The sequence below is a fragment of the Heterocephalus glaber genome, unplaced genomic scaffold, assembly GCF_053883595.1.
Source record: "Heterocephalus glaber isolate CG9 unplaced genomic scaffold, H.glaber_assembly_v1.0 deba00001446, whole genome shotgun sequence".
Classification (NCBI taxonomy): Eukaryota; Metazoa; Chordata; class Mammalia; order Rodentia; family Bathyergidae; genus Heterocephalus; species Heterocephalus glaber.
This window is the reverse complement of record NW_028258298.1, coordinates 5,474,402-5,499,889: the sequence shown is the minus strand read 5'-3', so window position 1 is coordinate 5,499,889 and position 25,488 is coordinate 5,474,402. Positions and strand designations below refer to the sequence as shown.

Sequence of the window (25,488 nt, the reverse complement as noted above, 5' to 3'; positions counted from 1 at the left end):
ATGGGGAGTTGTTGTCGGGGAGCAGGATATTTGAGTTTATGACTTCAGAGATGGGGAACTTCTGAATAATCAGTGAGTCAGGAAGTGGTTGAGGGAGGGGCCTCGACCCTTGTCATCACCAGGACCCCCCACTTTGATCCCACATTTACATGGCTTTTCTCTCTCCTTTCCGCAACCGATGCACCTCTGTTCCCAGATCTCCTTTCCCCACTTTCTGGTCCAGCAAGAACAACTCGCAGCATCTTTTCTCACTTCTGGAGAAATTTATTCCACATGTGTCTGATTCACTTGCGTTTACAGAAACTCAAAATCTCCAGTGTCCAAAAATGCTTTCAGCTACTTTTTTCTCCCTTTCTTAGAAGCAGGAAGTTGTGTTTGGCCGAGGACAAACTCTTTCAGTGCCCTTGGGACTTACGAGATGTTTGGAATGAGGAACGGTGATGTCTGGGGAAGGCTTCTTTGGTTTCTCCTGGGGCAATTGTGCATTGGCCAGGGGTGCACTGGGTAGCTCAAGGGGAGCCAGAACTCTGCTGTCTCCCCTTACTGAGCCCAAGGCCTGAGGGAAAATATGTTCCCAAAGAGACAGGTGACTTTCTCCCTCGCTGCTTTTGCAGTGCAATTCAGAATGTACTTGTACATTGAGAGTCATCTGTCTTCCCAATAGATTAGCAGTGTCTGGAAGGAGCCCTTTTATTTGTGGGAGAGATGTGAGTTGGCCAGTGCCCTGTTTCAAGCTGGGCCAACTACTTCCTAAGTGGGTATCAGAGAATCTCCCCATCTCAAGAGGAACAAACCAAAGATGTGGCACTGGTTGTAAAAGAGAACATCTATTTTGATAAACCTGGCCAGGCCATTCCAAAAATGTTGATTTAGAAAGAGGACGTGCGCTTGGAAGGGGCCGGCATGGTATGAAGAAAGCATGAAGTCCTAACTCTACAAGCTCGCTCACTTTGCTCTCAACTTTAGTTCCCCACAGTGTGTTATCTTGTATTGTTTAGAATATTGTTTTTAGAATATTACTGCTTAGTATTCTTCCTTCCCCCTTCCTCCTCCTCCTCCTCCTCCTCCTCCTCCTCCTTTCTTTTATGGTGCTAGGGTCTGAACCCAAGTACTCGCTTATGCTAGGCATGTGCTCTACCAATGAGCCCCCTGGAATATTTTGCTGTATAAAGAAAATATGACCACTGTATTTGTTACTGTAATGATTACCAACCTTGAGCCTGCAAAAAATGTCAGCTTCAGTGGGTGGCTTCTTTCTCTTTCCTGTGCCATGCAGCTTTCCCAGAATTGCAAGCTCAGCCAGGGGGACCACTGAGGGGAAAATGCACTGTGCCAAAGGAGTACTCTCCACATACAGGCACATTGTTCTCCAGCCACAGCCACCAAAGGACAGCAAGGCCCTCCTGTTTACATTTCTCTAGAAGAGGAGCACTGCCTCTACTCCCTCTGCTTTCTGGCCTAGCACCCTGGACAGTGTGTGCTCAGGGCCCCAGGGTTGCTGACAGGCTCAGCAATGGTAGAGCTAGGGGTGGGGGTTGATGGGCGGAGATGTGCTTCTCTTCACTTGGTGATTTCCCTCCTCCAATTTGTAAAATCCTCTGGTCAGCTATAGGGGAATGTAAGGGGCGGAAAACAAGCCTCAGACAGATTCTCTTGTCTTAAGGATGAAAAGTTGGAAATGAACCTTGATGCTAATGTAGCACCTTTAAAATATTTCTGGCAGCAGCTTGGAGGATCCAGATTAATGATCAGGTTATCTGCTGAGTCTAGGCTTTATGGACTCCAATGAGAAAGCACCGATAACAGTCTCTATCAGGAGCAATAGCTGGAAAACATAAACTCTCAGCAGAGGAGATACAGTCTTTCGTCCTCTAGTCTAAAAGGGTAGTTGTGGTTGGCTGGGGCAAACAGTGGTGTGGCCTCCTGATGCAGCCCTGTTTTCTGACTCCCAGAGCTGCAGCTGTTGAATTTCCAGACACAAACAAGTATGTATTCTGTGAGCCTTGCTGAACCCACACAGCATGGGAGAGCCAAGCTGGATTCCATTCTGCTTTGCACATCAGCAAGTCTGCTGCCAGCTGAACTCCAGGGCAAAAGCTGTGCCTGGTAATGATGCAAGCAGTAGGGATGGCACAGATGGCCTGACACGGGCAGTTGATGGGGGACACATTTGGGGGGGATGAGAAATGGAATGAGACGAACACTCATAGAAATATTCATCAGTTTCCCTCAAACTGATGCACAGTGAGGAAATACCTTTTACTAGTCATCAACAACAAGCCTGTGTGTGTATGTGTGCTTATTTATGTTATCCTGGCCTCCTACTCAGTAAAAAGACTAGGGAGACAGGGAAAAGAGGTCAACTCTATGTCAGCTGCCACCAGACAGAGACCAGCTAAAGGGAACAGCAGGGGCAGAAATCTCATTGGTCTTGCTTTGTGCCACAGGAATCTGAGTCCTCATTTACACTGGGGCTCCACCTAGCATCTTCTTTGTCCATGGCCACATATCTTAAGAGGAACCAGAAAGGGAGGACAAAGAGGTCAATGGTGGTGAAAAAAGGAAGATGCAAATTTAGGTCTTTTCTTTCTTTTCCTAGAAGGTCATTTTTTGATGTCCATTTCTCCTCACTCATTCATGACCAAGGACTATGTCCCTATAGGGAAGACTGAGCCAGAAGAGATAAGGATTTATGGGGCAAGGGTGGGGATTTTGAGGCTTCCAGATGGATTTCAGATGCCCAGCTGGGGTACCATTCTGAGCAAAAGGGCTTATGGGGAAAGTTGGAAGTTGCTTGGGCCAAAAGAGTTGTGAGATGGGGATGAAATTTGGTGTGGTTAAGGTGGAGAGCAGACATGGCAGTCACTGGATGATGTTACCTAGATATAGCATTAGAACTTCTGAGATCCTAAGAGGATTTTGTGTCTTTGGTTTAAGTAAAACAAGACAAGTCAACCTGTAAGAAGATGGGGCAGCTTCCAGAGTGGATGGGGAATTCTTCTTCTCAAGAATAACAAGAGGCACCATATAGCCACCATGACCTCTGATTTGAAATTTTCTCTAGAATAGGGAGAAAGTGTGGTCCTCAAACTGATCACAGCACATCAGCTGGGAGCTTTTTAGAAACAGACTTTCAGGCTATCCTCTGATTCACTGGGGGTGGGGCACAGCGATCTGTCTGAACCCTCTGAGTGGCCCTGATGTCCACTGCATCTTGAGAACCACTGGACTAGATCATGCCATGACTAGTTGCTAAGGTGAGCTGGGCTTACTGGGCTCATTGGAACCAAAGTAGTTACTTTCTTTTTTTTGTACTGGGGATCAAACTCAGGACCTTGCGCTTGCAAGGCAGGCAGCGGAACCACTGAGCTAAATCCTCAGCCCAATAGTCACTTTCTTACTGAAGGTCTGAAGAGACCCATGCAGGAGGACATCAGCCACCCTGTGTGTGCACAAGGTGAGCCGACCTAGCTTTAGCCTTCATCTTTGGGCTCTAGGTCCCCTGTCCTTTTCAAAGAAACAATGAACCAGACCAGACCACTTCATTGGCACAAGATCACACTTTAGTTCAGAGACACATTTGCATAAATACTTGAAATGGGTCCACCCCAGCAGGTGGCTCTCCATAACCCTGTGACGGATACTGCAGCCCTTTAAGTGATGGATTTTAACACTGAAGAGAGTTGTGGCCATTGCCAAAGACCCCTTGGGGTGCAGCTGTGGGGCTTGCTTTGACATTCACCATTGACTCCCTGCCCCACTCCTCTCTTGAACTAATTTTTTTCCCTCTGAGGTAGATCATTTATCAGGGAAACCAAATAGAAAATAATTTCTTTCATTGAGCCTTGTGAATCCTTTGCAAACAGGCTGGCTCTGAGTCTCCCATTTGGGTCAATAAGTGCATTTTTACCTTTTAGCCTACAACTTCTTCTCCTTCTTCTTCTTCTTTTTTTTTTTGGTACCGGGGATCGAACTCAGGACCTTATGCTTGTGAGGCAGGCAGGGGCACCATTGAGCTAAATCCCTCGCCCAGCCTACACCTTCTACTTGAACCCGAGCAAGGGCCAGTCTGTTAGGCAGTCAAATTTCAATCTGCTGTCCCATCCCCACTTCTCCTCCTCTTATGAATTAGGCAGCACCCAAGGGGCTGTGGCAATAGGAGGCCTGGGCAGGTCATGCTACTTTGATATATGGGTTACCAAAAGGGGACCATGTCTATACCCCAGTACCTCAAGTCCATGAGCACAAGACCCTTCCCTCCGTGAGATCACAGAGGACACAGCTGCCTTCCACGGGGCTTGGGATGCTCAGGTTGCAGAGCCTTGTTACAGGTGACAGAAGCCTGGCCTAAGGGGTCTCTGCTTTCCACTGTCCACTGTTGTCAGCTGAGTGCTGGAGCACTCAGCCCATTCCCCCAGCACTCACTGCGTGAGGAACAGTGGCTGGATGACATTAGGGGTTGTTCTCTCTTTGCTGCTCTGTATGCTGAAGTCCATGTCATTTGGAACAAAGAAGGTATATTTGACTTTGGGGGAGGGAAGCTCACTAGGAATAGTCAAGAGCTGTACTGTCAGAGCCTCTGACAGGGGCCGGAAGCTCTGTATCCGCTCCAGGGAGGACATGGAGCCACTGTACTTTAGGATGGTGCCATTCACTAGGATGTCCTGCTCTGTGGCAGAGATGGCCAGGTTGCCATTGAGCAGGTACTGCCCATTGGCAGTCTTCAGAGCCAGGTAGGTGCCATCGTTCTGAATCCCTGGGTGGCTCCGTTGTTTCACATCAATGTTTGTGGCACCAGCTGGGATGGTGATAATGTCATTGTAGCCGTATCTATGACAGCGACAGAAAGACACTGTTAGGATGGGTGGCTACCCAGCCTGGGTCCTGAAGGAGACTGAAGTGTGCTTGGGATGGGCAGGGAAAAACAACTAGCAAACAATGAAGTAATTGCCCTACGGTCTAAATAAATCAGCTTCTGGGGTAGACAGGAGTGTCTTGTACACTGGGATTTTCAAGGGTTTTTGCTTCGTCTGGCAACTCTACTGCAAATGTTTGGGTTGAGGAGTTGAGATGAGTGAATCTTGACAACAGTTATAGAGAGGAAAACCTAGAAGGTTGGAAAAGCTGCACTGGTACAGCCAGACCTAGCATCTCATGGCTCAAATGAGATCCAAATACACTGACTTCTTTACACTCTTATAAAACTACACTTGCCTTCCTCCATACCTGGGGCTCAAATCCACATGGAAAAATCTGATGGCTCACCCAGTCCAGGACTCAAATAGGTCAGAAGTCTCATCCCACCTCTGAGCCAGTCAGCATCAGTGTTTGGTTAGTGTAGACTCAGGGTGTGAGCTAAGGAGATAAAGCCTGCTTCTTTGGAACCAGCTTCTGTGTGTGCCCAGACCCCATGAGCACCCCGGTTCTCCAGTGGTCCACTGCTATTGGGGGAAAGGTTTTTCAGGTCCTTTGTAGGCATAGGGCTTTATGTAGGATGGACAGAGCTTAATACTGTAGGCTGGGGAGAAGGTGAGCAGTGTTGAGGAGGACAGTCAGTCCAGTTCTTTGCTATTCTCCCTGTTTGCCAGTGGGGGTAGTTGCTTGGTCTAGGGCTATGACAGTATTCAAGGCCCATATGCCTACTGTCTAAGAGAAGGTAATTACATGACCTAGGATCTGAATTGCTCATTCTTTTTCTTTCCATATGCTTAAACTTAAATTTAAAAAGACTTCTAAGTTGTCTGCTATAGGCTGGTTCTGTTCTTCGAGACTGGTGAGATATGAGATACACATATATACCTATATAACACTTATATATAATATATACATATATAACACACAACATTATACATACATATATATACATATATATCCACACACACAAACATATATATATTCTTCACAAACTTGGATGAACTTTGATGTAAGTAGTTGGGAAGAGGCCAGGGTGCTCATGTAGCTGCCGGAAACACAGATATATGTACCACGTGCCAGTTTGACAGAGTGTGGCCCATACAAAAGGGCTAACCTTGCCTGTATTCTCCAGGAAGTTCATGGAATGGTAGAAACAAAACAGAACAATAAACAATCACCCAGGACTTAAGAAACCTAGGTTCTCTTTTTGCAGTCAAGTATTGGTGTGCTCTTAGAAGAGTTACAATCTTTTGTGCATTAGTTTTGTCCTCTGTAACTCAGGGCATAATACTGTTGGCTGTGTTCACCTCATACACTTATTTTAGAAATCAAATGAGACCGTGGAAGTGAAAACACTGGAAAACACGAGGTGCTACATGAATGCAGGCAGTAGAATGTGAGCGAAGTGCTCTCAGTTTCACAAGCTGCTGAGGCCACTCCCTCATACCCCAACACCCATCTGCAGCCAGGCCAGGGCTCTCCAGACTTGAGGAGAGCTGTCCTTCCCATAACAGGCCTGAAGGAGCTGTTTTCTGGCAAAGGCCTGGGCTGCTCAGTGTAGCTCTCCTGCCCATTGACTCAGAGCTGACACATCCCCATGCACGTGGCCTGCTTGCTGATAAAACAACAGCCGGCCTGGCTGCTGTCCTTCCTGCGGCCAGGCCCTGTGCCAAGTGCTCCACACATCCCATCTCTGAAACCCTTACAGTGACTCTAAGATAGACAGGACTCTCGAGAAATGGAAGCGCAGAATATTTAAATAACGTATCCAGCAGATCAAATTTGGGTCCATCACAGTCCAAAGCCCCTTATGCTCTTTTTCAGGAGTGCTCAGGACTGGAAATCCTCACCTTGTGGGTGTGAAGAAACCAGAGATCTTCCTGCACGTGCTGCCTGTTCCCCCACATACTCCACATCGGTCCAGCTTCTTTGGTGAGTCCACCACGTGGTCACAGCCAGCCTTGACACACTGGCCCCGGACACAGATGGCCAGAGTCTCAGGCCCGCACAAGGTACCATCGATTACCTGGGACAGGAAAGGTAAGAGAATGTGTGGAGCACAGAAGCAGCTGCAGGTGGGGTGGCAACAGGCTGCCTTCCTCCCCATCTCTGATCCAAGTCTCAGAAGGATGCTCACCTTGGCTTCAAACACTTTGAACTCCCTCCTTCCCCGGGCTCGGCAGAACAACTTGCAGCGGTCCCGGGGGGACACTCCTGAGTATTTGGGGACCCACTGAAGTAAATTCCCATCTAGGCCAGTGTAATTGTAGGCATTATATTTCTCACACTGCTGCTCTCTGAAGCTTTTCCCTAGAAAGAGTAAGAAATGGCATGGAGGTAACACACTTGCTGAAGCTGAGAGGATCCAGGTGAAGAAATGATCAGACTCAAGGCCTCCTTTTCTTCTAGGCTTTGGACTTCATCTAAGGACATGGGCCCAATGTCATCTGAACTCAGTGTTTCTGGACACACCCTGACCTGGATGCATGTGTGACTTTTACTCAAAGGGGCCAAGAAAGGAGCCAGCCAGCCTCGTGCAGGGCTTTCTGTGATAAATATCCTTTCCATTTGGGAAAGACATTCATTCTGCTTCACAGATGAATAAATAAACTTAGGTGGGAATAGGAAACCATTCAGTTAGTGTGGCAGGCACAGAATGATGCTGGAAACTATATTTTCATGACTCTGCTGATCTTTTTCTATCTTGATTTCCTTGGTGACAGGGGACATGTGGCTAAAGACTTTTCAGCTTGCATTTTCTAGCTCTGATCTTGCCCATATACCCCACTTTCTGTAATTCTGGCTGTGTGTGTGGTAGCTGTATTGGCGTGTACACTCATTACCTCCAACTCAGCAATGACAAGCACCATCTGGTCCTTCCATTAACTGGTTTCATTTGGTGACACTACCATATTCCAGTCTGAGTCTGGCATCCCAGTGTTTCCTGAATATTTGAGCCTCTCTGTTCACCATTTCCAATATGTCATGAAGTCCTCCGCTATATTCAAGACAATCTGTGGTTTAAATGCCTGCATGCCACGCTTGCCATCCCAAGCCCAGGCCTCATGGCTTCCCATGGGGCACAGTGCCCAGCCTCCTGCATGTATCTGCCCTCTCTCCCCTCCTGCTGCAGCCTGCTTCCAGGCCACAGTATTGGAAATGTGGTGTTTCCTTATGCAATCCTGGACTTAAACCTGTTCTTCTCATCATGGCTCTCCAACCCAGCTGTGCATGTGGACAGCCTGTGGAGACTTCCAAATACAGATGCAGTGCTCCACCCTTGAGATTCTGAGTCAGTATGGCTGAGGGGATCTGGGCTGTGTTTGGAGAAGCTTCCTAGTGACCTGATGGGACCGCCATCACAGACAATCTCCAGATCTGTTTCAGCCTTTGAGGACCTTTGTAGCCTGGCCTTGATGCACTGGTAAAGTCTACTTGGTTGCACCTTAGTAAAAGATGGTGCTTCTCACACTTTTTTCTCATCTTGGCATGTCCCCCACACACCTTGACACCATCTCAGTTCTCCTTGATCCAAACACTTCATGAAGCTTCTGTTTTGGCCAAGCTTCCCTTTCTCTGAGCTCTTCACAAGCCTAGCGTCTGTGCCTCATAGATTAATCTACGAGCAAGCCTCTCTTGCTGTGTGAAGGGGTTTTGGTCTCGAATCAGGCTGCAAGCTCCCTGGGGACAGAGCTTTGTGCATTTAAAAATATAATTTGTAACATCAATTGTGGTTCTAGACACAAGAAGTACTAAAAATACTTGATTGAAATGGCTGATGTTGCACCTAAGATCATGTCACTTATCATCCATGCTTACCAAGGTAACCATCTCCTTATAACTCTCTCCTTCCTGTCCCTGAAGCATCTTAGTCCGTATGCCAGGCCAACACTCCTAATTCCAGAGCCGTTTCTAGAGCCTCATGCCACTGCTGATCCTTCCTGTCTTACAAAACTGCAGTGCTTACAGATTTCCCTATTAGACATCAACCCAATGCCAGGGTGTCTTGGCACTCGCATGAATCTCTCCTAAAGCTTCACTTGTCTTTTCATGCCTGCCAGTACTTCTTGAAGTTGCCCAAAGGGGAGTTGGATGGGACAGTGGGGAAAAAAGTTCTAACGATTCCTTTTTATAAGTTTGCTGCTGCCCTATACTGCCTCTAAGTTAATATGTGTGCTTTCTAGCGCATGCTATAGGATAGGAGTATGCCAGGGGAAGGTTGAAGCAGTGTTGCTTTCTAGGAAGGTTCTATAAGGTGGTTGCCATGGCCCCAAGGGAAGACAGGCAACTCTTCTCAGAAGGAATGTGCACAGGAATCAGGTTCAGAAATCCTCCCTCCTCTCTGGGCTGAGTGTTGGCTGGAGAGACCTTGGAGGTTTGGCTCTGCTACTTGCTTTGGAAAACTCTTCCATTCTGCACACAGATGAGGGTTCAGATTATTATCCTAGACACTACTCCATCTGCAAAGGCCTCCCCCACAGGTTTGGTTGGGAGTGACACACTCTATATCCATGCCTCAGAAGACCAGGGCAATGGCTCTCCTGACTTTGCCAGCCTCTCCTAACACAGTGGAGCTGTTGGGGGTCCCTGTGAGTTCACCAAAGCTTGGTACTTTGCAAAGCCCATTACTGTCTGGGTCACAAACAACTCTGCATCCTGGGAGACCCACCCTTCTCCTCCTCTGGGGCTCTGTTGCAACAAAAACAGCAGCTGCTATGGCAGGTGTGGCCTTAAGTGGCGATTACCATCAGGGGGGCACTCCTCCGTGTTGCATGACTGGTACTTGGCTCTCTGACCCAGGCAGTACTTTCCTCCATTCTGAGGCTGGGGATCTTTGCAATCACGGTATGAAAACTGTATTCCACCTCCACAGGTCCGGGAACATTCTCCCCAGGTTCCCCACTGGGTCCAGCCTCCATCCACCACTGCCTGCAACACACAACACCATGGAGTCAGGAGCACAAGAGAGGGGACATCAGTTGTGTGTGCAGCCCAGAGGCCTGACTTCCTTATCTGGGTATTCTCATCTGGCTGCATGGCGTGCTGCAAACCACTCCAACTAGTATTTAGTGTCTGTGTAGTCTGCAGCTTTGTGAGCAGAGACTGTGTGGGTGCCTTCCCTGCTGCTTGCCCCATGTCTAAAGCAGTACCTTGCCCTTAGGTCCTCAGGAAGAACAAGAGTCTCATGGGAACAAGGTTGGCTCTAATGTAGTGGTTCTCCACTGAGGTGGATTCTGTCCTGCAGGGACAACATCTAAAGATGCCGAGGTTGTTCCAGCAGGGGATGGGGTGGGATGAGACCACAAATGCTACTAAATATCCAGCAGAGCACAGATCCTACAGTAAAGCCTTACCCAGTCTTGAATGTCACTGTGCTGAGGTTAGAGACCTTCTAAAGGCACAGTCACTAATGTGCCATGTGCTACTGGCTGCTGGTTCCAGTGCTAGGATAATGCCCAGGAAAGAAACAGAATAATTTCCAAGTTTATAAGTGGCTTATGAGAATAAAGCTATGCCCTTGATAGGTCTAAAGAAGGTTTGAAATAAAAATGGGGGGCGAGTTTAAAGGATTGAAAATGATCCAGGTATGTTATGTACATGTACTAATTTCCCCAAATGAATATCACTATTCTGTATTACTAATATGGGCTAAAATAATTAATTTTAAAAAATTATAAAAGTAATGGTTATATAAAAAATGAAAAATACAAAGACTGTAAAAAGAAAAGCAATACTTTGGAAAAATCACTACCAATCCTTTTGTTATGAATGTATGATCATAAAGATATGTGCTTTCATTTTTAAAATTAATTTTATTGGTACATTTTAGGTATACAATATAATGACATTCATCATTGGAAATTTGCACCTTTACATAATCTCTCTTGGTTCTTATTTTTCCCCCTTCCTCTGACCTCCCTTTTGTGCTTCATTTTACAAAGAAATGATTCTCTCTCTCTCTTTCTCTCTGTCTGTAATTTTAGGCTCTGCCTTTTCTCCTTAAAAATAGATGATGAACATAATCCTATGAGCGTTTCATGTCAGTGTTTGGCCACGTCTAGCTTGGTTCTCACTGGAGTGGGTGGACAGACCCTTCCTCTCCCCTTAGTACCAGGGAAGAGAATGAAAAGGAGCCCAGGCTGGGGCTCAGCGCTCACCCATGAACCTATTAGGATGAGTGTGTGTGGCCTAGTCAGCCCAGGGGGACTCTCGAGGTTCAGCAGCAAAGACAAGCCCCTTGGAGCATGCTTGGGCCACCCTGCTATTCAGTGCTAGGCGGGAAACCAGGCTGTGAGACTCAGCAGTTGCTATTTCATGGTGATGGCTCCGTGACTCGTAGTAAGAGAAACGCGATCACTCTCACAGTTTGGATGAATTAAGAGCAGGGCAAAGGAGCGAATCATTTAAAAATTCTCTCTGGCATTGCCTTGGTTTTCCCTGCAAATTTCCTCTGTACAGGGCCAAGTTTTCTCTGCCTGGTCAGAGACGACTCTGATTCTCCCCCCCGCCCCTTGGAGTTTGGGATTCCCACAATTACTTTAATACAATTACTTTCCAATTAGGAATTACACAATTACTTTTTAATTAGGAATTCACCTCAAACGTGGGGAGGGTATGAATGCTTTTCACTCAACCCTTGATGAAATGTTCCTACCCCACATCTTGTCATGTCCAGTTATAATAAGAATTCATAAAGTCTCCTGTTTAGTGAGTGTCTACCTTCTGGTCTTCATTCCTCCCACCAACTGGCACAAGGCCTCAATTCAGCTCCAAAGCAGAACCAACGGAGGACAGTTGAGACTCCTGACTATGAGTACAGCTTGTGAGGGCTCCTCACCCATGTGGATAAATATGCTTTGGTTTGTTGAGATTTGATCTCTTAGTTCCTGACTGTCAAGTGTGGTTCCTCTGCTGAAAACAGCCCTTGCTCTCCTCTGTGCTCCTTCTTCCCTCTCCTCGCCTCCCTGTCTCCCCCTTCCTCACCTTGGATCTCTCCACTTCCTCTTTTGGCAGACAGCTACCATCCAAGCACAAGCTCCCAGGTCCACAGCGGGTGCCGTCAGCCCAGTGCAGGCTACCATTCCTCGTGTGGCAGACGCCCTCATCACCGTCTATTTGGCACCAGAGCTGGGCACAGGTGTCCTGCTCAGAGGTGTTGGGGCAGTGGCGGTAACCTGGTCCAAAGATCTGCTTGCACTGTTGGTCCAGGTCATAGAGGGCCCTGCAGCCTGGGAGGTCTGTGGGGAAGGGCAGGGCTGAGGTAGGGGCATCTAGGAGACAGTCCCCTGAGAATAGAGGAAGCAGAGGAGTAAGAACAAGGGTTAGGGCCTCCCTCTCAGCTCTCTGTGCCCCCATACATTAGGCTCAAATTTAAAAAGAGGTCTAGGCATCATAGTTTCGTTGACTCAATCTAAACATGCCAACACTCGATCATCTACACAGAGCCTAGCTTGTTTGGATGAACAGAAGCAAAGAGGTTTTTGGGACTGACTTTCTTTTGCTGTCCAGAACATCTAAGGATGGATTCCCCCTGATGGTGTATGCCTACTGAATGCCAACTATTTGTATGTTAATCCACACCACAATATAATGGGGGATGTAAATGTGCTCCTAGAAACCATGGCTGGCAAGGAAAGCCCAAATAGTATATAGCAGTACTAATGTTTGGACAATCTACTGTTTTTGCACTACCTGTGTCCCTGTCTCCTTTAACGAGAAGAATCTAGAATATGTTGTTTTGCTGCTTTAACCAACAGTTTTCTGTCCTAACCAGGCACCCCAAGCCCTCAGTGCTTGCTCTCACATGACTGATTACTGTTTCTTTGCTGCTGCTACTGCTGCTACTGCTGTTGTTGTTGTTTTCTTTGTCATTTCTGAGCTATATCATAAGATCAATCACCCAGTTTAGAACATCCTCTTCTGTCCTCTTTACTACAAACATTCTTCCATTCCTTTAAGCTCTGCTCAAGCTTCTCAGGTGAGTTTGACAAGCTTCTCAGGCTAGTTCCACCTGCTTTGATGATGAAATCTAAATTAACCCAGAGTGCAGGCTACAGGGGGATGGGGCAAGGAAGAGCACTCTGGGGAGATGCTTAGGATGCATTCTGAGAAAGACACGTTTCTGAAGTCTCTCCCGCCCTAGGAGCCTCATGAGAAAGCACAGCTGCAGGGAGTTCCCAGATCAGCACAGGTGCCAACAGCTGTCAAGGGGCCTGCTGGATGGGGGATCAGAGAGGAAGCCAAGTGGGGCCTACCATGGCCATCGTCCAGGAGCTCGGTGAGGTACATGGCACTGCAGGGAGACCAGGGCAGCGTCTTGTTCAAGTGGATAAAGAGTGGCGCCATCATGTGGTGCTTTTCCATGGGCCCAAAGAGCCGCACGCAGGGCTTGGAGTCATCATGGGGCATGCTGAGAACGTGCCCTGGGGGAGGGGGGGTGTCAAAGAGACTGGTCCGCTCCTCCACCCTCTGGCTACCCAGTCCCACTCCCCATGTGGCCAGAAGTGGCAATGACCTTGGTAGTGCTACCATGTACCAGGTCCTCATGGTACAGATTTTTGTTTCAGGCCCCACCCTGGGCTTTGTTCTTCTAGGAAGCTTTTTCAGATGACCAAGGAGCACTGGGATCCCTTTATTTTCTGCCTCTGCCTGTCCAAAATTCACACTCTTCTCTACTACTTACTATCTAATGTGGCATCCCCAAAACCTTACTGCTCAGCTTGCATACAGTATCCTAGCCCTCCTTTAGCATCTGCTTCATGTTTGGGCACCTCCAGGCCACTTCTGATGGTGGCCCAGGACACTACTGAATGGAGGCAACAATGTCAAGAACTGTATCTATTTGTGTGTAATCACTGTGTCAAAATTAGGAGGAGATAATGGCTAAGTGTGAGAGTTGCCTCCTTCTTAGGGTCTGAGCAACTTTGGACTTGGAAGTGTTAGTTCTCTCGGGTATGATAAAGCAGGCCTTGACACAGCCAGTCTTACCTAGCTCATGGGCCACGGTGTAGGCTGCCTGCAAGCCCTCATCTTTGATCACGGAGCAGCTCATGCTGGGGTCACAGATTGTGCCAATGTCCGCCATGCCTAAGGTGTTGCAGTGCCCGTCATTCCCACAGAAGTCCTGTGTGGCAGAGAGAGGTCATCAGCGAGTGTGTGTGAGCAGCAGCAGCCTTCGGACTAGAGGTAGATGCCAGGGGCACATAGCATTGCCCCACTGAGTATCCCGTGAGACATCTGCTCACTAGCCTGAGTGTCGCTTGCATTTACTGAGGTTTTTTAAAGAGTGGGAAGCAGGAGTAGGGCTCTCTATCTGGATATTTCAGCCAATGGTCCTGCCTTATTGTGGTTATAGTCACCATTATCTCTTGTCTTTCTCACTTGAAGAGTGACTTGTGAAATTTATCACTGTTAAACAATATGCATGAGTGCATGCATTTGGGCGCACACACATACAGCTGTTAAGAGGGATTTCTGAGTGGTAGAAACAGAAAAATGTCCCCCTGTCTTCCCATAGGCTCACGGAAGGGAGCCTGTTCCTTGTTCTGAGCTGGCAGTGTCTGAGGGCTGGCTGGGACTTTAAAGGCTTGTTTTGGGATCTGGAATAGCACAGTGGTTCTGAGATGGATCCTATAGCAAGCCTGCTTGGGCTTGACTATAGGTGCTGCCGATGTGTGTTCTCTCTGTGCCTCAGTTTCCTCAGCTGTAAAATGAGGATAATGCCATACTCACCTGTGGGACTGTAGTGAGGACAGCAGGGTGGACAGGGTTGGCACACACTACCCCATGCCCTTGGCTTCAGGAAGCTGCCCCTTTAAATCACACCAGGTAGGAGGGCAGTCCTCTTGCCATAGTAGGTTCCTGAAGAGTCCTCAGTTACCTGCCTATAAGTTTAGCAACCACTCTAGACAGAATCCTTGTCCCACTTCCAGGCCTAGATCTGTCCCTGGGAAGTCTGAGTCTGCTTCTTCTTGTTATGACCTCAGCAGACAGCTGGTCACAAACTTTTGGAAAACTGCCCTCACAAGATTCTTCTCCTTCCCTTGCAAATACCTCCCACTTGTCCTCATGACCTCCTCCTCGTCATTCTAAGCAGGAGGCTTCTGGCATCCACTGAGGCCAGCAGGGAGACAGTTCCCACGTCTGGTTGACCCCCACCCCCATCTGTCTTTTGTCCCCCTCCTTCCTGGCTTCCAGAGCTGGCCCACATACCTGTCTTGTGAGCAGGATGGCTGTGTCATAGTGCTCTGGGTGGCGGTCACTGGGCTTGTTGAAGGGCCGCTGCCAGCTGCAGAAGTTGCGCAGTGTGAGCCCGCCATTGTCCGATACCTCTGGGCCCCACTTTTCATCTTCCACTATGAGCACTTTCACCACGACGAGGTTGATGGCATTCTGGATGCTGGGGTGCTTGTAGATGCGGGCTGCTACGGACATCAGGGTCAGGATGTGGTTCTGTTGGGAAGCGGGGAGAGTGAGGACAGGAAGTGTCCGGCCTTACAGCCCTGCACTGCTCGCTGCCATGGTCTCTTGTTGCAGGGCATTTACTTTGCTTGTGCCAGGTCTGGGTTCACCATTGGATTTATAGCACCTTTCAGGACTCATAAAATGCTTGAGGCCTCAACGTTATTTCCCTTCACTTTCCACAGAAGAAATGCAAGTCAGTAATTAGTCCAAGATCACAAAGCTGATGGGTGTACAGTCAGCATTTGAACCCAGAACTGCCTGGCTCCAAGGCTTGTGCGTTTAACATCCAGACCAGCCACATGTAGCTACCTAAATCCCAGTTAATTAAAATTTAATAAAATGAGTCACAGTGGCCACATTTCAAGTGCACCAATAGCTGTACAGGGCTGATAGCTTCTGTACTGGAGCCACAGGTAGAACATTCTTTTGGGCTACACGGCTTATTCTGCTGCCTCTCTGCCAACCACCCCTGCCTGTCCCAGCCTCAGCCCAGAAGCAATGACCAGAGTGGTTAAGTTTAGAGTTTTCCTCTCAGAACCCAGCTAGGTATTTTCCTGATACCTGTTGGGGAAACTTCTAGTCTTCAGGATGGAAATTGTTACCCCTAAAAACTTTTCTCTAATAATCACTCCCAGCAGTAGCTACTCATTGCCAGCACTGGCCATGCTCAACACCCATCAACTCATTCAGTTCTCACGATAACACCACCAAGTAGGCACTGTAATTCCCTGTTTCACGAACCAGGCAGTGGAGGGTTATAAGAGTTCAATAACTTGTTGAAGGTTGCACTGCTTTCAAAGCCAGGATATCAGCCCAGGTGTGTCTGTTTCTGACATCCACACTTTTCTCATTACATTTCCCAAGGCTTGGTTTGCTGGGTTCTGCCCCAAAGGGTTTCTTCCTTTCTGCCTGGGGCTTGAGAAAATCCAGAGTGCCTAATGAGACCCATGTGTTGGTGAGATCCCACCTGCTTTCAGTTTCCCCAGGCCAGTGGAAGGAGTCTACATCAGTGCTTGGCCTCTGTCCTATCCTTGGGCTGCCAACCACTCCCCTGCTGGCTGCCAAGGCTTTGAGAGGAGGCCAGACGCAAGCTCACTCTCCTGCTTGGGAACCTCTTGAAGTGTCCCTCTTGGACTATTTTAGAGTGACAGGGACAACAGGACAGAGGTGGGCATGCCTGGTGCCCACAGTGTGGCCGACTGAGTTGCTGCTACTTGCTCTGCCTCTCTGCTCCCTGGGTGACCACTTCCTGTCAGCCTCTGTTCTCCCATGGCCTGGAAGGTGGGAGTGGAAGGAGGAAAGGAGGGGGAGGGACATTCCATCTGGAAAGGCCACGTGTGGGAAGTTCCAGACAAATCCCATTTTTTGTGAATGGGACCTGTCTGTTCACCTCAAAGGCAACAAGCCAGGTATTTTGTTAGTCCTACAAACAGGGATTGGCAGGTTACTAAGCAAAGGTTACTTAACATGTCAAGCACTCCAGTTATGTTTAGGCTGATGTAAACATCTTATCAGCAGAGCTGAAACTTGGCATTTGCTGCTGGAGTTGGATTCCTAAGGGAAAGAAAGCAATCACATCATTATGCAACTGAGAGTGAGGGCTGAGGAATGGTAGCTTGTCCAAGCTAATTTCCTGGCCAGGTCTTCTTTGCTTCTGTGGACCAGAAAGTCTCCTGGATGCTCCAGGCAGGAACAGGGTGTGGTGGACATGGACCATCTCCTGAAATGTCTTCTGAGGCAACATGTAACTGCCCTTACAAGATTTCTTCCTGTCAAGTCCCAAATCTACAATCTGAAAACCAGGAAAGATGAGGTCTTTCAAAGATATTTTAAAGTCAAAAGATGTCCACTGCTAAATGGTGGTTCAGTGCAGCTCAGCACAAGGAACTGAAGACTTGTGGTTTAGAATGGTCCATTTGCCCAAGCTGACCAGATCAGACTGGGCTTCCTCCATAAGAGATGATGCAATGGTCACACCCCCAGTGGAGACTGAAAGGGAATGATGTAAATCACTGCATGAAGGTCAGGGTAAGATAACAGAAGTTTCCCCACACTAAGGTTTCCAGCAAGCCTCCTCTGCGGTTTAGGGAACTTGTATGATCACCTCCAGATACTGTGCAGCTGTTGGGCTGAGCCATTTTCTTTCAAGACTATGAGTTGGGCTTGAAGACATCTGAAAGTCCTCCTAGTCACTGATTATCACAGAAGATAACTTGCATTGTGAGAGGGCTTCAAGGATTCTGTGGTTCAACATTGCTTTTTAGAGTCCCCAGTCCTGGTCCTGCTGATCTCTTCTCCTCTCCTCTCCTCTTCTCTCATAAGAAGTGCTGCCTTCCCCACCATCTCCCACTCCAAATTGGCTCATGCGAGAAAGAAGGGCAGGAGACTTGTTTTGCAGGGCATCCCAGAGTTCTCCAGGAGGAAGGACCACTATGCCTGGGCCAGGTATGTTAGCTGAATCTGTGAGTGTCTCACTCTCCACTCATCCATGGCTTACAGTTGTGTGGGGAGTAGGCCTGGGAGCCAGTCAAGGAAAAGGTCAGATGGTTTGCTCCACCACCTGGCATCTATTTATACCTTCCTGCTCACCACGTAAGTGTAGGCTGTGTGCTCAAGAATGTGAATGAGATCCTGCCCCACATGAACTGGGGGCCCCAACATGAGAGGCAACCTCCAAAAACCATATCAGGTTGGAAAAAGCCCATGATCTGCCTGGCCAAGAATGGCCAAAGATCACTGCTCTTGAATGAATGGGGATCTCATGCCCTTAACTCTTGTTAAGGAAAGAAGATGTTTTGGAAGGCATCTCCTCCTCTGCTGGTGTCCCTGGAAGGCCCTGGCTGCTGGCTGGGGCATGGCCCTCTTTGAGATACGAACAAGGAGATTTCTCACCCAGAGCTCTGGTGGCAGCCAAAGTCAAGCTTTGTGGGAGTCTGAGGGACCACCTCAGGTGGTGAGGCACTTCACCAGGCTGAGATGCCGAATGCATTTCTGGAAGCTCCTCTCCTTCTTCTGGCTGGAGTTTGACTTTCTGATCCTTGCTCATTTGCTTGTCACACTACAGGCCCTAAGGTTTCCCTCTATGGCCTGCCCGGGGAAGCTGGGAGAAGAGTGGCAATGTGAAAACTCACCTGGTACCATTGCTCTACCTTCCTGGTATTTCTGTAGGGCCTGAGGTAGTGCTGGGGAGAGACAGTGGAGTTGCAAAGGAAGAGGAAAGGAGCAAGAGGAAGAAATAGATTTGCATGAATATCCTTCATCTTGCCAAACAGCACACTCTTATACAGAACTGAAAGGAGTCAGCCTTAAATACTAGGAGCTGGGGAAAGCTGAAGAAGGGCTCTCTGCCTTGTGGGGCAGCAAAGCTAAAACATGGTGGCTTGTACTCCAAGGGCATGTGGCTATCCCATCATCCCTGCTCTGATGAATGCTTTCCAGCAAGGCTAGCAATGGCTATGATTTGTTGAGCACCTACTATGTACTGGGCCCCAGATCAGTGCTTTCCATGTATGGTTGCATCCTTAAGACAATGTCAGACTTGGGGATAACTGCTTCTATTTTCTTGGTGAGGAAAAAGGTACAGAGAAATAGATAACTTGCTCAAGGACACTCAGTTATTTCTGTTTTCCACCAAGTGTAGTGTCCTGCCCACCACACTACCACCCATCTTTGCTGCTACAAGGAAAGCTGGTGTAGCCAAAACAAATCCAAAGAATGAAAGGAAGTGAGGCTGCCTCTGTCATTGTTTGTGCACACCCACCTTTTGCTACTAAGACATTTCTTCTGGGAAACTCTCTTTCTTTAGTCATTCTGACTGCAGCAGACCCAAAGGGTGGAAAAGACTCATTCTTTTTTTTTTTTTGGTACCAGGGATTGAACTCGGGACCTTGTGCCTTTGAGGCAGGCGGCGAACCACTGAGCTAAATCCCTGGCCCAAGACTCATTCTTTTGCCAGTGGGAAGAACATAATTCATGCACATGTAACACTTGTCTTTCCCCCTTGAAGAGTGGGATGGCTTTGGAGCAGGCAGGACCTGTGTCTGTTTGTATTATCATCCAAACTGGGACACTCTGCACACTTACAGACAGTACTATTGAGCACATCACAACAGGCATGAACGGTATCCATGCTGGCCAATTGAGGCTATTGGATCACTTCAGGATGAGGCCTTGTGGGAGACATTTGCCCTAGAGGACAGAGGTAAGGGGCAGGTAAGATGGGTGAGACAACCTTTCTCTGAAATCACCCCCTAAAGCCTGACAACATGGGGTGCTCTGGGCTGCCTAGGGAAGATGAGCACCACACTTAACTCATCTCTGCTAAGAAGAAAATTCAGAAGCTCCAATTATTGCTGAGACTTCCCAGACTGAGCTTAGGGCATTGCTGAACTCGCCACTCACTCTGTCCTGCTCCAGGTTTCTCCAGGGGACAAGCAGCAGTAGCCAGATGTTGACAGTCCATGGACTCTTCCAAGGTGGTCCCCCTTTCTTTCAGAAAGCTCCCTGTGTCTGAGCCCCTTAACTCTGAAGTCAGGTAAGAAGGTGGGAGGCAGGAGGCCCCCTTTTGTCAAGGGATTAAGTGAACTCAATTGTATAGAGTTCTGGAAGATTTCATTGTCACTTAGCAGTGGCAGCTAAAATCAATCTCGAGCATAGCTATTTTTTTCTTGTTACTTTGAAGGTGAAGTCAGCTTCTCAGGAACAAGGCTAACCCTTTGGCTGGATGTCTTGGACTGCTGGATTTAAGGACCCATTCAACAACATCAGCAAGTGTCAGAGGGTAAAGAGAGTCACAGACCTTCCTAAAGAGGCAGCATGGTATAATGGCATAGACAGCTGGAGTCAGGTTCAGGAGACCTGGGTTGCAGATCTAGCCTGTCACTTAGTAGTGTGACTTTGGGCAAGTCACATGAGGTGGACTTTCCTCTTCTTCTCTTCACAGGTACTGCCACTGAGGTCATGTTTGTAAAAGCATTCCATAAAGCGAACATACTCAGAGAGTGGCCAAGCTTTCTGGAAGACGGGCTCATCCTAAAGCAACTGCGTGGGCACTTAGAATAGAAACAATTACCCGGTCCAGGTGTCTTGCTACTTCTTAGAGGGAGTAGATGCTCTTTTGACCATCATCACACCTCCAGCCCCAATTACTCTAAGACATCCCAGAGTGTCTTGCAGCTGTGTAGGTGAAGTTTATATTGAATATAAGGAGGTGGCTCCATGTGGAGGAAGTGGGTTGAAGCAGGCTAGGTTTTGGGGAGCTATACTTAATTTTCACTCTTCTCTCTACTGAGCTCATGGACCTGTTTTAAGAAGCCCTAGGGGTTAAACTGAGAATCTCAGTGGTTGGTCAGAGGGGCCAATAGGCAGTCATAGAGACAAGTGTGCCTCAGCCCCATCCCATCCCATCCCAGCAGGTGGGAGCACCAGTATGGGTGGACTGAGATATGAGACCAAGGTGGAGGGGCAGCCTGGTCCAGCTGAGTGAAGATTTCTTTTTGTGTAAGACCTAGAAGTAGACTTCCCAGGGGGAAGAATCAGCCTTCACAGGTGCCTCACACCTGTTCTGATGCCCTCTCCTGATCCAAGGTGGCTGGCTGGGTGGGGAGGTCCCTGTGTGGGTCTGTCAATGGTTGAGAGGCCTGAGTAGGTACAGGGAGAGAGGATGGGGTAAGCATGAACCACATCCTGCAGATGGAGGTCCCGTGAGGAGGGCAGATGGCTCTGACACAGCAAGCCCACTTCTCTGGAGCAGCAGCCTAGATTTCAAGTGAAAGTGAGCAAAACCTGGTGTGGAACCCAGCTGAGCCTCCTGCGATCAAAGGCTGCCTCTGGACAGCTGTGATATCTGCAGATGACAGTATGTCCTTGAGGGAAATACTCAGTATCTCCAGGGTCTAGTTGATGAGCGGAGAGAGTGAAACTATAAGTAGGATTACAGGGTGGGGGGCATTTTGGCTCAGGAGACTCACAAACTGGCTTTTGTTTCTGCTACTTTGCCATGATGACTTTCCTTTGTTCTCAGGCAAATTTCCAAAACTGGTCTGCCTGGTGGGACAGCACCTCAGCTGTGTCTGTGATGAATGTATCTGAGCTCCTTTCAGGTGGAGCCCCCTGGAGCCAGGCGTGGTGGTCCTGGTGAGATGGGTGAAGCCCTTGCCTCACTCCTCCCCGCCACCCTCTTGCTTGGGGGCAAGAATCAGAAGAGGTGGCTGATGTCTCTCCCTGCTCTCAAGGTGGACAGAAGACCAAATAAACCAGCGTCGACCCAAGGCTCACAGGGCAGACAGCTGTGAAGGCTCAGTGACATGCAGTGCTCTGGGAGAAGTCAATGCCACAAAAGTGTTCAGGGGAGTGTCCCTGGGGTTTAACTGGCCCCTGTAGGAGCCAGAAGAGCAGCCGCTCAGACTTCTCGCCAGCAGCCAGCAGTGCTGCCAGCCCTATCCATCGGTTTCTCGCCAGATCTTTCTCCCTCTGCACTACCCAGTGAGAGCAGGGGGTGGCGTGGGGGGTAAGATTCTTCTAGAAACAGAAGGCTAACTGCTGCCTCGTCTCGATTCTTCTGCACAGGTGATGCCAGTGGGTTTGGTGCAGGCAGAGTCTAGAATGAGTTGCTAGCCAAGCATGCCATCACTGCAAAAGTGTTAACTGGGCTGCTGTGGTGTGCCAGGATCCGCTGCAGGGAACTGTGAACTCTGGGCAGGTCAGTTCTCTAGTTGGGGTATCTCTAGTTCTACGCCCCCTAGGGGAAGAAAATACAGCAACAGCCTTCTCCTGTGTCCCTCTTCTCCTGGAAAGACATTTGCCTGGTCTTTGGAGGGAGGTACTGGGGCTTAGGGTGACAAAGGCAACTCTTGTTGAATCAGCACCCTCTTTGCATATGGTTAGCAATGGCCTGGCTGCAACAACCATGCCCTAGACCCAGTTTTTCCTGTACCAGCTCGTTTGGGAGCCGAGTCTGAGCTGAGGGCAGCTAGGTGGACCCAGGCTGGCTTTGGCTCCTCCAGAGAACTTAACTGCAAGTTTGTTCTACTCCCTGCTCCCTCCCTTTTTCACAGAAACTTCTGTTGCCAGGGCTGAGCCCCCAGGCAGAAATTCTGTTCCCCTCCCTCATTGTGCTGGATGCTGGCACTGCCAAGTTCTGCCAAGGCTGAGCGCCAGGTTGGCAACGTAGTCCATGCCCCTTGATCAGAACCAGCTGGGAGCACAGAAGCTGGGCAGCCCCTTTCCAGGTTCAGCTCTCTCCAGACAATGTCTTTTACTTATGACAACCCCAGTTCTGTGCCCAAAGGGAACCAGCCACCTCTTTCCAACCCAGCTGCCTTTCCTTGGGAGCCTCTGAGATCCCGCCAGCAGAACCCCTAGGAAATGGGGTGGGGTAGGGGCACTCTCCCTAAATGTGCAGTTTCCATCCTGTTGGGAGAGGCAGGTGCCCGGGAGAGGGTGTGTTCAAACCCACTTTCAGTTCGGTTGCCAGGAGCTGCAGGAGTCATGGAGAAGTGAGAGAGGAGAGACCGGGCATGGGAGGATAGGAAGCCAGGACGGCACATGTTAAGAAAAGTCACTGCCGTTTCTCAAGAAGGAAAGAATCTTGTTTGGAGTCGGCTTGGGAGAGTGAAGCACCCCCCACCCACTGGGAGGGGAAGAACTGGGAGCCCCGGGAAGGCTCCGGAGCCCTACCTGCAGGTCGGCGCTGTAGAGGGCAGCCATGGACGCATCGGCCACCACCAGCGTCTCCACGAAGCGAGCCTCAGACACGGACCGCTTAGCCTTGGTCCCGTTCGTGGGCCCCGAGGGTGGTGGCAGTTTGCGGGTGCCGCCTGCCTCTCCGCTGTCCTCTCGGTCGCCCTCCTCTGGGTCCTCGCTGCCTCTCTCCTGCCCCTCGCCGGCCGCGGGGCCCCAGAGCCGCAGGAGGTGCGGCTGGTCCAGGGAGTCGCCCGCGCCCTGCGGCTGGATGGTGAACTCCTCCCCGGCCACCAGGAAGGAGCCGCTCAGCCCGCGGCACAGGCTGACGGCCGCCAGCGACTCGGGCTCCCGGTTCACCGTGCCGGAGAAGAAGCAGTCGCGCAGCCCGCGTTCGTCCCCGGCCTCCTCGCCGGAGCCCCCGAGGCGCTCGATCTTGAACTCGGGCGCCAGGAAGCTGGTGTCGGGCGCCAGGCGCAGCTCGAAGCCCTGACCGAAGGCGGACAGGTGAATCGCGAGCTCGTCCGCTCTGCTCGGCAACCGCGTGGGCACCACCAACTCCGAGGAGGCCCCCCCGGTGCCCGGCACGGTCGGGGCGCTGCGGGAGAGCGGGGCTAGCAGCAGCAGCCGCAGCAGCTGCAGGAGCGGCGGCCACCGGGCGGCGCCTGCGGCTGGGAGCATGGGGGCTGTGGGGCGGCGCGGGAAGAGAAGGAGCGGGGCAGGTGCTGGCCGCGCGGCCGCTCTCTCCAGGAACAAGATCAATCGGACGCGAGGCCGCCCCGGCCAGCGGCGCAGGCGGCGTCCCCGGGCGGCCCCTCGGCGCGCTCCTCCCGAGCGGAGAGCTAACAGCTGGCGCCCGGATCCGCGTGCGCCCGTCCCTCGCCCCAGCCCCGCGTGCCGGCCCCGCACAGCGCCTCCTGCCTCTTCCCCGGCCTGGGCAGCGCAGAGTGGGCTGCTGAGCCCTTCGTATTTATACCTCCTTCCCGGCTTTGACATAAGAGGTTTATTTTTGATCTCTCACTATTCCCGTTTTCCCTCCCCTGGGGGCAAAAGGAGAAACTGAAAAGAGGGAGAGGGAGAGAGAGACAGACAGAGAAACAGAGGGAGGGAGGGAGGTAGAAAGGGAGGGAGGGAGGGAGAGAGAGAGAGAGAAATTGGAGGAAATGTAAAACCAATCAGGAGTCAGCGAGACCCGTGGCCACCCCCTCTCCCATTGTGTCAGCTCCAACTTTTTTCTCCTTCCCCTTTAGGCGAGGACCCACATTAACTCCTATGATGCTGAAGTGGCCCTTGGAGGGACAGCATTCTGATCTCTGCGGAGTCACCCTGGAGGTCTGACAGTGTCAGGAGAAAGAGGTCTCCAGAGACGGTCCCAGAGCTTTTCACTGTAAAACACAAGTGAGAGATGGAAAAGGTCATACTAAAACTATGGGGTCCAGAAAAAAATCACCGCACAGCCTAATAAGCGCCACTCTGTTAAGGGACCAAAGACCTGCTGTGCTCCCTGGCTGGTGGGGCACAGCAGGAACCTACTGGCAGTGAGGCAGCAGCAGGCGGTATCAACCCAGAAAGCTAGCAGTTCCCCAGCAGGAAAGCAGGTTTCCAGTTCTGAAGATGCTTGTCTTCTGCCATACAATACTGCCAGTTACTGTATGGCAGGACAGCCCCGAGGACTTCAGGAAGGGTGGCAGGCCCCCCTTCACTGCACTGCACCGCTGCTCCGGGTCCAAGTGTGTATGGGGCTGATTTGTTGTGCCCCACACTGCCACTCCCCCTGGAGAAGAGAGTGGTGGTGGGGATGCAGGCAAAGGAGGATGACATGGTCTCAAGACAGCAAAGCTCAGCAATTGCATCCCACTGTAGCCTCAATGGCTTAGGCCTTGGTTGGATTTCGAATCCTGTCCTCTAGGTAAGGAGTCTAGACCTAGCCGCTCCATCCCCATGGCCTTTCTCTGAGGCTGGAAGATCCCTTGGAATCCCCAGGACCAAGGCCTTTAGATCTTTTGCCAGCTCACCCACCCCCAGCCACCCAGCTCTTTGCTTATGCTGGGGTATGGACAGTTGAGGCCATGCTTGCTTCTTTCTATCACCTTCCCCCCTTGGGTAGTGGTGGAGCTTCAGCATGACATGGGAGACACTCAGGACTTCTTATCTTCAAAGAGGAGGCTCTTGCAGACATAGAAGTACTTCTGTGACTACAGAACTCAGGGACAGACCCTTCCAAATTCCCCCAAGTGTCTCCTCTCTTTGCTTTCTGGTCAACACAAAAGGATGGCTGTGAATTTGACAAAAGGATGAATATCTCAGCCCAGCCAGCCATGGAATCTTCTTCCCTACGGTATAGGAATAGCTTGAGTCTAGGACTTTTTTTTTTTTCAGGGGTGGGGCTCTTACAAGCAGAGGAATGGAAAGAATAGCCTCCTCTTTGTT

At 49.9% G+C, this 25,488-nt stretch overlaps 1 protein-coding gene across 1 annotated transcript; it reads right to left on the bottom strand.

Annotated features, from left to right (window-relative positions):
- Positions 1 to 3,340: 3,340 nt before the first annotated feature.
- Adamts8 (ADAM metallopeptidase with thrombospondin type 1 motif 8) lies at positions 3,341 to 24,145 on the bottom strand. Its single transcript, XM_004862643.3, has 9 exons — positions 23,056 to 24,145; positions 15,127 to 15,366; positions 13,903 to 14,038; positions 13,170 to 13,337; positions 11,899 to 12,200; positions 9,660 to 9,843; positions 7,052 to 7,224; positions 6,765 to 6,940; positions 3,341 to 4,830 (listed from the first exon to the last, which is right to left on the bottom strand). The coding sequence occupies exons 1-9, from the start codon at positions 24,052 to 24,054 to the stop codon at positions 4,422 to 4,424; spliced, it is 2,787 nt and encodes a 928-aa protein (XP_004862700.2). The 5' UTR covers positions 24,055 to 24,145; the 3' UTR covers positions 3,341 to 4,421.
- Positions 24,146 to 25,488: the final 1,343 nt, after the last annotated feature.